The 12,305-nt window shown below is 36.8% G+C and overlaps 1 protein-coding gene across 1 annotated transcript in view; it reads left to right on the top strand.

The window, feature by feature from the left end:
• Positions 1–306: 306 nt before the first annotated feature.
• The window catches only part of LOC145768093 (uncharacterized), a 34,759-nt gene continuing 22,760 nt past the window's right edge, over positions 307–12,305 (top strand). The window contains exons 1-2 of the mRNA XM_082579566.1: positions 307–477; positions 731–862. Of these exons, the coding sequence (XP_082435692.1) occupies positions 392–477; positions 731–862 (218 nt within the window). The 5' untranslated portion in view covers positions 307–391. The remainder of the gene's footprint in view (positions 478–730; positions 863–12,305) is intronic.

Genomic DNA, 12,305 nt, shown 5'->3' with positions numbered 1-12,305 from the left:
GAATTTTCAAGCAACACACCTTTTCTAGTTCCAGTTTTCCATTTGAGTTATTAACATTATACTGTGCATAGTTTGGGCTATTTTCCCTCATCACTTTTTGCTGCTAAGTGTTAATGTTTTATATTTTGTTTTGCTATCTTTTACAACCAATGCTGATATTAACATATCTCTTTGTTCCTGGTAGCATTTGAACTGCTTGCAGTTACTTTTTGCAGAATTGATTTGTTTTTAGTTGTGACATCACTTGGAGAGCTTATCATTCAATGGAATCGTGATTTGCCCTATCATCATTCACTTGCACGATGCACAACACTAGAATTGTTTTTACTATTTTAGGTGAATTTAATATACTTTTCTTTGCTAATGTAAAACCAAAACATTTTCAATTGACATGCCTCGGAGTTATTCAAGATCTCGCAGCCGAGAAAAAGACACCAGTTATGGTCGTTACGATGATCATAACAGCTATAAAGACAAGTAAGTCGAAAACCGATTTGAGATTTCCTGAAATATTTATTTACGAGCATTTCTCTGTGCGTTTGGATCGTTCTTATCTCTTTTATATTTTGAATTTGTAATCATTCGTTTGAAATGTGGTACTTCCAAAGAATGAAATTTCTTTGGAAGTACTTATGGAAAATTTTGGCCTTCCTTGATCTCTGTCGCTCGAAATTACGGCAATCTTTTTGATAGCTTTGATACGTCATCATAATCACTTATTACTTTGCAGGAAAAGACACTCTTTTAACCACTATCATCACCACTCGAGAGATGATTCAGCAGACAATCAATGTCATTCCGATAAAAAAAGACATCGGCACCACAGACAAGACCTCGACCAAGCAGATCAGTTCAGCTCAATGTAAGAAAGTATTTTAAACATGTCCCTAATGAATGTGCAAGAGCATCGGGAAGACTACTTCAAACTAAAGCTTCACAAGTAGAGTCTCACAAAACAGTTTAGGGGTTTCATGACCCCGCAATAGGGTGTTTCATTTGCTCCCTTTATTTGAATTTTGATCTGTCTCTAAGTTAATTCTGTTCTATTTTGGGAAAAAATAACCTTACAATAATTTTTAATGTCATGGTCTCCCGTTTACCCCCTCACCGCAACCCCCAAATTTCTGCCTACTCCAATCGCCTTAACTCAAAAACCACTTTAGATAGACATGGGTTGTTGGGTATCAAATTTATTGGCATACTCCACTTGAATTCAAAAATGCTGCCAAAATAACAAACTGAGCAAAAAAAATGTTTTGCTTGCGCAACATACAAAAAGCAGTTAGCATGAATAGCCAAACATATGATGTGAACAACCAAACATAAGTGGCAATTGACACAACACCAAAATTAATCTCATTGACACAATATTATCAAAAACCATCTATGAAGTAATAGGACATTACAATAAGTAATAGCACAGCAGGGAATCACAAAACCTCCATAAAGCAGGCAGCAACGTGGTGTGTTGTGCTTAGCACATCGGTCTTCGCACCAAAGAGTGTTTACATTAATTCCAGCTACTGAAACCACTGTGTTGCTGCTTTCTTGGGCAACAAAGGTCAAAATGATTGCCTCCATACAGTAATGAGTAGTTCCAAATTCAAGTCATACTAATGTAAGTCACTGGAAACAGTGTATTGCAGGCAGCTCGAAAGTAAGTCCTTCAAAAATTACCTATGTACTGTCAATGATGTTTTCCGTCCTGGAGAATAAAAAGTGAATGACGACAACACAAGTGGGACATGAATCATAAATAGAGAAATAAAACATAGTAACTTTAGCGGGTTTAACATACTTTATTTCACACAAAATATAACATAATTAGAATAAAATAAACTCAAACGTTTTCGACACGTACATGTGTCCTCATCAGGAATTAAATCTGCAATACATAAAATGAAAAATTGTAACATAAATTTGACTATGCACTGTAACTGTAACGACACTCTGGACTGAAAGCACAAACTGAACAAATGATACGAGAAAGATTGCGAGTGAATTATGCGGTGGGAAACAGATCACATGAGATGTAGACTACAGGCATTGGACAAAACAATTAGAACACACACAAAAGGAACGATGAGCCACAGGCGAATAACTGCCAGTTGAGAGATGGATTGTTACGTTTAATTCTTAAGGCTTCCATGATCTTAGTCTGAAAATCAGATCTGACTAGAGAGATGATTTTAAATTAGTCGATTGAGACATTGTCAGTGCACGTTTCACAAGAGGCGATGTGCTCTTTAATTGCACTGTTAGTTGTTAGGTTTGGGTTTAAGTGCTCCCCGGCCCTTGTCAACAAATGTCTGGTTGACATACCAATGTATGTCTGGTTTGCGTCACGCAAACAACTAAATTTATACACAACATTTGAAGAAAGAGCAAAGGGGGTAGGCGACTTCAGTTGAAAATATTGGTGCACTTTAAATGTTTTATACGGGTGAAAACAAATGAAATCAACACAAAATTTTGCATTTTAAAACCTCAACGACACCGATTGTGATGAAAATCACATCATTAGTAAAAATGTATGAAAAAATCATTTTCCCAAAAGTTTGTTTTTCTACGTCGAGTACTTTTCGAGATAGAGTGATTTGAAATTTTAGTCATTTTCACCACTTGATGGCACCATTTTTCACATTTTTACTCATATCTCAGCCAATTTTCATTGTAGAGACATGGTTGATAGCTCATTTGAAAGGCAATTTTAAGCTCTATCAATCTATTTAAAAATAATGAAACTTTATTTAATAATGAAAGAGGAATGTTGTGTTCTTGGTTGTAAACTTCCGACGAGCATAGCAAAAATATATATTTTCAAAATCAAAAATTTTTTTATTTATTTTTTAATTTGATTCTTCTTCTACAGCCATGCAAAATATTGTGTTGTGTTTTGACCATTCTGTGTGTTTTTTAATAATTTTATTTTCCTTAGTCAATTTTTTTTTTTCTGTTGATCCTTACTAAATTTTTTATACGTATCTGCAGGATAGCTTACATGGGAATTAGTAACAAGCTAAATGCTGAGATAACTTAATTATAAATAAGTACAGCTTCGATGAAGAGGAGGTTTCATACAGTGTGTCTAATATAATTAAGCAAGAAGAGACCGGGAGTTATACAGAGGCAGATGATTTAAATTATTTCTATATTTTCGCAATGCTGCAACATTTTGAAAAATACAAATTCAGCTTGAGGAATGAAGTTGGTTACTGTAGCAGTTTGTATTGCATGTGTCAGAAAATCTTTAAACAATATTATACAACATAGCTTTTTGTAGGTTCTAAAGATGAAATCCAATAGCCAAGATATAATGATAAAAATTCATGATTAAGTAATGACATTGTCGACCGTTACCTTCAGAGGTTAACTATAAGCAAATATAAATAATTTTAGTGGACATAACTCGCTACTAGACTACTAATAAAATATACAAACAATAAAAGCTGGTCACTTTATTTGAACAAGTCAAAAATATACAATATACAGGCCTCGAAATTCGTTTTTGTTGACGGCGGACAAACGTGTCCGGTTTGAGCAGCTATCTCGGCGGACAAATTAAGTCTCACGGCGGACACACCAGTTTTAGAGTCGATCGTCATGCTTAATCACTTTATCTTGATAATTCTTCACCATTTGAGAACTATAGCTACGGTTTAGAAGGCTTGTTAAAATTGCAGTGAAGTCACTCTGAAAGGCTTTCATCAGACCAACGACGTGCGCTGGAAGAGTCAAAGCGCCCTGTAGCTGCTTGATACCCGCATAACTGATTAACTTCCACGAAACGAGGTCCTGTGGCTTCTTGCGTCACAATGCTTTGGGCACGAGTCGGAAAACATCTACACGAACGCTACTATTTTCTGCTGTGCAAAGTTTCACTAGGCTTTATTCTTTAGGTTTATTTTTGCGCGTCATGTTAACGAAAGAGAATTTTCCCTGGGCCTTTTCTTTCTTACAGTAATATCAAAGCTTAACAAATTTTGTAACCAACCTTGCCTTATCAATATTACTCGGAGATCATAGCCAGACATTGTGACGTAAGACTTAAACTAAGTTGCGCGTGAATAGTGTAGAAGTACCCGTACTCCCATCGATTCTTGGCGAAGAATTCACCTATGTTACGCTGATTCAATGTCATCAATCGAAGCAACGTAAAAATCGAAACTTTTCCTGCTTGAATGGAAACTAAGGGATACGATACAATATTAACATTTTCTAGATGCGTGCTAGAATGCGTGGGAAATTACATTCTCGCAAAAATTGTTCGTGCTATGACGATTTGTATCGCTAGTTCCTGTGTTATTTCTCGGCGGACAAATATGACCGATCTAGGTGGTACTTCCCGCGGACATCACATGCTGTGACGGCGGACATGTCCGCAGTGTCCGCCGTGAATTTCGAGGCCTGATATACATACATTACATCAATGTTCCCTCCAAGGTTTTAATAATATTAATTTCTGTTACAGGGGAAATCCACTCAAAGCTAACTGTAGTTTATAAAATACCAAAAAATCCACACTTTACAAACATGCCAATGAAAATTATGCAACTTTATTTGATTGGAAGTAATCATCAAATCAATTTTGGTGATTAGGAGGTGTGCTTACGTCATTGGGTGGGCATGGCTCTATACTTTGCATGCAAAATTATAACATTATCGCGAAAACGAAAGTTCTGGCACAAATTCCAAGCAGCAGCTATTTCATAGCAATGCATTAACTTTCATTTTAAACCACAAAAATCGAGTACCAGTATGCCAAAAAAGCATGAACACTGAATCTTTGTTATCGTGATCGTACTGTTAATTTGCATGCGAAGTAGAAAGTACCGGTACTGTATAGGGCTATGTCCACCAAATGACGTATCGTAGACACACCTCCTAATCAACAGAATTGATATGCTGATTGATTTCAAATGAAAGTTCTAAGTTGCACAAAACCTTAAAAACTTTTAGATGTAGTCCTAGAAAATTGCTTAAAATATATATTTTACATAAATAACTGACTTTGGTGGGAACACTGCATTACACGTTAGTTCACTGTTCAAGTTGCTATTGACGTTTTAAAGCTAGCATCTGTTCGGCATGCAACAACTCGTTGCCGGTGAGGGAATATGTCCTTCCAGAGCTTGAAGTAGTTTGAGGATCCACTGATGAAAGTAGAGAATTGCGTAGCACTATCAGAACATCATCTTTTCTTGGAAATGAAAATGATGATACAGGACCATGTGGATGCAGAAATTTTAGTTCAAGCTCGTCATTACTCATGAACTTCTTCTAAACATATGCTAGCCACCAATTCTTCTCATACACACATGTAACATATGAGGTAATTTCTTCCCTTTGTAAAATTTTTGAACTGTGTTTGTTGTTGATTGTAACGGTGGAAAAATTGGATGACGATGAATACTCTTTGACCATCAGCTTCTCAGTAGATTTCGTCAGTGGTTCAAAGAAATGTAATTTTTGTGCACCTGGAATCGGGTTTGCATGGGAAAACCTTTCTTCAAGGTCCGATGCATTTCGTTTAATTTCTTCATCCTCAACATACAAACATTTCACTTATTGTTAAGCTCTTTTCTGCCCAAACAAAAAGTTGCGTTGGTGTTTGAATATGGTCATCAGACACTCTTTGTAGGCTGGCTTTGGCAGCCAAGTGTTTTATGGTACCTCCTACTCCATCACAGCGGCCTTTTCTATGTGATGGTAAAATACAGTAGATTGCCTTTTTACAAGAAACTTAAAAGATTGCAAATATTTGAATAGATGACGTTGAAAGGTGTGAACAGTTACAGTATTGTGTTGAAGAGTATCAGAAATTATGGCCAAACAAATGTGTTTCAGAAAAGTAGATGGATCTTCAGCAGTAGGAAAATTGTGGTAAATTACAATGGGTGAATGGTAGCCTGCATATTTGTCCATGTCCAATGATAACTTTGAGCAGCATCTTGCACAAAAAAGAGTAATTTTCAGCAAAAACACCCAAAATTATAACAGAGCCATCAATTTGTTGTTTGATTCGATTCAAACTTGCAGATTGTTGCTTAGCTATAAAATCATGTCTTTGAAGGATCAATAGTTTTTCCAACAGGCTCTCTACAAATTTGTCTAGGGGTCTATTAAGGTTTCCAAATGTGTGCGGTCAATAGTTCAGTTGTTTTTATTTATTTATTTATTTCAACAGACACCCATGCTTTGTATGTGATTGAATCAACGAGCAGGTTTTCTTCAAATATTTCCGTGATAATACGTTTTAGGTCATTGATATGACTACATTTATCGCATAGGCTAGTTCAAGAAAACATTTTGGTTGAGCACTGAGCAGTAGACCTCCCCAATCCCCAAACTTTCTTTTGTTTTCATCTATATTGTGACTTTTCTGCATAGGTTTTCAATGCTGATTTCAAAAATATGCATAAAAATTTTTTTCGATCAACGTCTGGGAAGTTATTCGCTGTTGCTTAGCAACAATTTTTCATAAAAATTACAAAAATCCCCTTTAAAAACCCTTTACTTTTAACCTAGTATGCTGATATCTAGATTATCTGAAAGCATTTCTTCTGCTGAAGAATTTAAAAAAAAATTATTAAAATTGGACAATAATCGGTACCAGAGTTATGACCGGTTAAGTACCCAGATTATGCAGTCACGCATGACTGATTTTTGTTAATTTATTGCCAAATGATACTAGAAAAATGGTGAAAGTTGTTGTTAAGGGGTTTTTGGGGGTAAGGAGTTCAAAAAATATATTAAAAAGTGTCTCAGAGCAACAGAAAAAAAGTTATTAAAAAATTAATACGAACAGTCATGCATGAATGATTTTGTCGCAGTCGCTTCATTTCTACAACGAGATGTATTCCTTAGGCACCACAAACGTTAAATGCCTGGAGTCATATACAGTACAACGTGGAACCGATCATCTCAATGTAGCTAACATCTGGGTACCCATTGCACTTGATGTTAGAATACACGCTTCATTGCTCGGAAAGAGCTCTGATCAAGTGCAAGATGGTCACGGTCCGCCACAATTTCAATAGCATCTCTCACCCAGCATAATGTAGTCTATGTATCTAAATCATGTGACAAAAAATGGATTAAGTCAGTTGAACTTAACGATAACCTTCTGTAATGCATTTCAGGTTTCACTATTGATCAGTTAGCATTTTCTACTTGTATCTTGTATGATTATATAACGTATTGTATACACTTCTACTGTCTAATATTCCGTGTGTATTCATGTATCCATCATGGAGCTGAGGAAGAGTAAAATGAACAATGGTGGTTTGCTTGGTAATTTGCAGCCTTTAAAACATTTTAAGGAAGGACAATTTAGACCAACTACTGGAGATGTTCTTCAGAAATACATATATCATCTTCAATTAAATCCTCGTAACCACCAGAGTGGGAAGCTCGCAGCTTGGGATACAGCAGTATGTCTAGCAAAAGTATGGCAGCCTGCTTGCATTCCACTGATGACAAAACAAAATGTCCAAAACAAAATTATTCGTTTGGTTGATGAATACAAGAAATACAAACATGCCAAAAAGGAATCTGCTGCCTTAATTAAATTTCGAGAAACACTGACAACACGATTTATGATATCTGCTAAGAATGCCGAAAAATCTTATTAACAAAAACAAAACATTGCTACCAGAAGATAAGGCAGAAGGTATACAGTTTCTTAAATTACCTGAAACAAACCAACCAGCATCTCTTGGACCTCTTGATAGAAAGAGGTTGAAACGCTTCAAGAATTATGCATTGAAGAATCGAATAAAGGTAATAAAGTATGATGTATGTTTGTTCCCAGTATGCTTAACAGCCCAATGATTTTTAAAGTAACATACCTATTAATTTTTGATACGGATGCATAAACAAGACGTTTTTTACAGATAAATGCAGATTCTCAGCCATCTACCTCAGGACTTAATTTACTCTCCTCGTCATCTTCCCAATAAATTAAGGCGAATCTGCACTGAGAATCTGTTTTCTAACTGTTGTTGTGTCTCTGTTTACTAACGTGCCTCTGAAAGAAACTATTACTATAATTGCTGACCATATTTTTAGTGAAAACCAACCGAATCGACCGCCCATTGCGAAAAAATACTTTATAAAATTATTACATTTAGCCACAGAAGGCATGTCCTTGTACAAAAATAGTTTGTTTCAACAGATAGATGGCGTCACCATGGGTTCCCCATTGGGCCCAACACTGGCAAACTTTTTCTTGGCACACATCGAAACCAAAATATTTGAATTTTATTGTGATTTTTATCCCAAACTGTATTTACGTTATGTTGATGATATTTTCGCGATTTTTGATGATGATGAATCGTGCTCAAAATTTTTAAACCTTTTAAATTCGCAACATAAAAATATCGAATTTACACTTGAAAAATCCAATAATACCATCGCTTTTTTAGATAAAAACAGAGAGAGACTGTTCACCAGGCATTTGGTAATAAAATTAGTTTGCGTTCTTGCTGATTCTTGCTGCTTTACTTTACTCATTTTATCAGTATGTTTTTGTGTTGTGCCATCGTTGCTGAACAGGTTGTGTTAACCTGTTTTAGCCACCTTGATAAAGTCAGTCGTGCTGACTGACGAAACGTCGGAAATACAAAAGCTAGTTATCATCTTTAACATCACGAGGTAACCTAGTATATAGTCACCAGAAGAACGCAAACTAATTTTATTGCTTTTTTAGATGTTGAAATTGAAATTAAACGCAATTCTTTTGACACTTGGATCTGGCGAAAACCTACCAACACTGGCTTGCTTTAAATTATAACGCTCTATGCCCTAGCAAATGGAAATCTGGTTTAATCTTGTGTCTGTTATCTCGTGCTCGTTTGGTGTGTTCTGATGATCAGTTGTTTCAGAAAGAAATCAAGAAATTAAAAAACATGTTTTATTTAAATGGATATCCTTCTCACTTTTTCAATAAAGTCTTAAACACCTTCATGGCTGATGAACCAAAAGACACGCCTGAAGAGGCAGATTTTAGTTATTTTATTAATATACCCTTTCTAGGAAAATATTCAACAATTTTCGCGAAAAACCTAGCTAAACTTATAAAAAAGAAATTTTCGTGTGACATTCATCCTGTGTATAAAACATTTAAAGTGCACCAATATTTTCAACTGAAGTCGCCTACCCCCTTTGCTCTTTCTTCAAATGTTGTGTACAAATTTAGTTGTTTGCGTGACGCAAACCAGACATACATTGGTATGTCAACCAGACATTTGTTGACAAGGACCGGGGAGCACTTAAACCCAAACCTAACAACTAAAAGTGCAATTAAAGAGCACATCGCCTCTTGTGAAACGTGCACTGACAATGTCTCGATCGACCAATTTAAAATCATCTCTCGAGTCAGATCTGATTTTCAGACTAAGATCATGGAAGCCTTAAGAATTAAACGTAACAATCCATCTCTCAACCGGCAGTTATTCGCCTGTGGCTCATCGTTCCTTTTGTGTGTGTTCTAATTGTTTTGTCCAATGCCTGTAGTCTACATCTCATGTGATCTGTTTCCCACCGCATAATTTACTCGCAATCATTCTCGTATCATTTGTTCAGTTTGTGCTTTCAGTCCAGAGTGTCGTTACAGTTACAGTGCATAGTCAAATTTATCTTACGATTTTTCATTTTATGTATTGCAGATTTAATTCCTGATGAGGACACACGTACGTGTCGAAAACGTTTGAGTTTATTTTATTCTAATTATGTTATATTTTGTGTGAAATAAAGTATGTTAAACCCTCTAAACTTACTATGTTTTATTTCTCTATGGTTCAACAAAGTAAACTCTCTACCAAAGCTGAATCATAAATAGTAGCACAGCAACAGCTAACGCTCATTAAGTAGGGCATGGATAGCATACTAAGGCCCTTATATTATGCTAAGATCCAACTTGAGTTCAAGCTTGAACACAAGTTAAACTTGGGCTATGGTATACCAAATGCAGTACATGGACCAAGTCAAACTTGAGTTTCTTCTTGAACTCAAGTTGGATTTTCGAATACGGGCTTAAGTTCTCTATAATCCTGCAATTAGTTACATTTTTCAAAAACTGCAAGTACGATTTTCCCCAAGCCAGTTGATTAGCATATTATCATGATTGATGATGCATGCATATAATCCTCAAAGAGGTAGTTGGGCATCATCATCAGTGGGTGCTTCTTTTGCGAAGAGATGGTTGACACTTTCTGTGTTCTTGTGCCACTTGCGGATGTCTTGGTAATGGTCTTAGCTGTGAGAAGATCCTAAGAGTTCTGAGCTTAATTTTATATAACTTTCAGCGCAGTCATTAATTACATTGGCTCCTTGGACATTTACCAGGTTTTCTTTGAAGATGCTGTTATCATGCCATTCATTAACAGGCATGTGCAAAAATTCATGGTTCAGGTTCAACAAGTTTAAAAAATACCATGAAATCAATAACCCTTGTCCAATTTAAATCAATAAGCCTTGGTGGCCCAAGGTGTCGTGGAAATTTTGGCTTTCCAAACCCAGATCCATGTCGCTGTTTTGGGATGGCTGAGTGACTGTGTATCAATGCATTGTAGCAATTGATCAGCAATAAACCTCTTTTCTTTCACAGGAGTGTTTTTACTGAATAGAGAAAAAGGAATCATTTCCTTTGTCAAGTACCAAAGGTGTCTCTTTAATGCCTTCAGAGCACTGGTTGCAATACACTCAATACAGTCATTAAGGTTGCTGTAAGTCAGTGGTTCCCAACCTTTTTTTGGCTGTTACCCTAATCTCCACCCTGAAGTGAGCCAATTACCCCCACGATCAATTTTCGAAAACAAAAATGTTTATTGCTATGTATTTCAAAGGGCTAACTATGACAATCAAAATGCAGTACAATACTGAATACAAGATAACAATGCGTGGTAAACATTCAATGCGAAGGTCAGGCCTGGACTTCAGGCGCCAGCATTGTGATCCTGGGCTTTGTGGTAGGCTACTGAGGACAATTCTTGTGTCGCTTTCGACATCCTGGCGATTGCGCTTCTTTGTCTTCCTTCCCAAGACAGTTAAAAATCCTTGTTCACAGCGATACGTTGTTGAAAAAGATGTCAGGATATTTAATGCCCGTGTCGCTAATGTTGGTGCGTCCTGGAGTCTGCTAAACCAGAAGGTTTCTAAGCCTTTCCCATTGAAATCAAGTTTCAACGCTTTGTTTATTCGGAGAGTGATAAATTCTTCTTTGGCCGAAAAGTCGTCATCATCCACCTGGCTGTCATCACATGTGAAGGGCTCAGTGCACCGTTGAAAACTAGCCGTGTTCAAATTCGGAAAGTAGTTGTCCATCTTCTTGGCTAGCTGGCCTAAGTGGTCAGCTATGTCCTTCTTCAACGCCGCTGTCAACTCAAGTCCATTGCCTCCGAGATACATGTCAAATGTCTAAAACTGTGCTTCTTCCAACTCGCTTGTTCCACAATTTAACCTTTGCGATAAATGCTGCTCCGGCTACTTTGGTGTCGATCACAGTTACATTCTTGCCTTGAATTAAAAGATTGCCTTTGTTTGATTCACCAAAGATATCAGCCAGGTAGCACAGCTGGGAAATCCACTGTTGGTTAGAGAAGTATTCAGTCAAGTCGGACTTCTTTTCTATCAGAAAAACATGGACAGCCTCACGAAGTTCGACCAGGCGGGTTATCCTTTGCCATGAGACAGCCATCGTACTTCTGTGTGGTACAGTAATACTTCGTATATTTCTCCCATCTTCTTGCACAGTTCCTTGTAAAGACGACTGTTCCATTCCTTCGCTTTTATAAAGTTTACAACCTCCGGTCTCGTTACCCGCCGAAAACAGGCAAATTACCCCCCGGGGTAATTTACCCCCAGGTTGGGAAACACTGCTGTAAGTGAACAGCATTTTGCAAAACTTCAAATCATTCCATGGAGCATCAGTGGGTGATGAACATGTCAACCACCACTGAGAATACACAAGAGTGACGAAGTTGACAAAGCCTCTTATCTTTGAGGTTTGTTTAGTGGTAGTAACAGTGCCAGGGGGAAGCTCTCCAATGTATTTTTCCAGAAGACATATCTTAATGGAGTAAATCAGCTTTGCCATCCATCTGGCTTGATGCAAAGCTCCAGACTTTTTGAAGGTTATTGGCCATTGGGTCTTGTAGTGAATTTTCCTGGAAAATACGACAGAGTTCAATGAACTCTAAATAATCACCCCTCTGGAAAGTATGCTGAGCAGAAAAAAGTTTCAGGACTTTCTGCTTTTGCTCTAAACTTTTTACATTGCGCATTACCACTGGTCATGTTTATAC

This window comes from Aplidium turbinatum, chromosome 4, assembly GCF_918807975.1.
Source record: "Aplidium turbinatum chromosome 4, kaAplTurb1.1, whole genome shotgun sequence".
Taxonomy (NCBI): Eukaryota; Metazoa; Chordata; class Ascidiacea; order Aplousobranchia; family Polyclinidae; genus Aplidium; species Aplidium turbinatum.
Note: the sequence above shows the minus strand (reverse complement) of the source record. Positions and strands in the feature narration are given on the sequence as shown.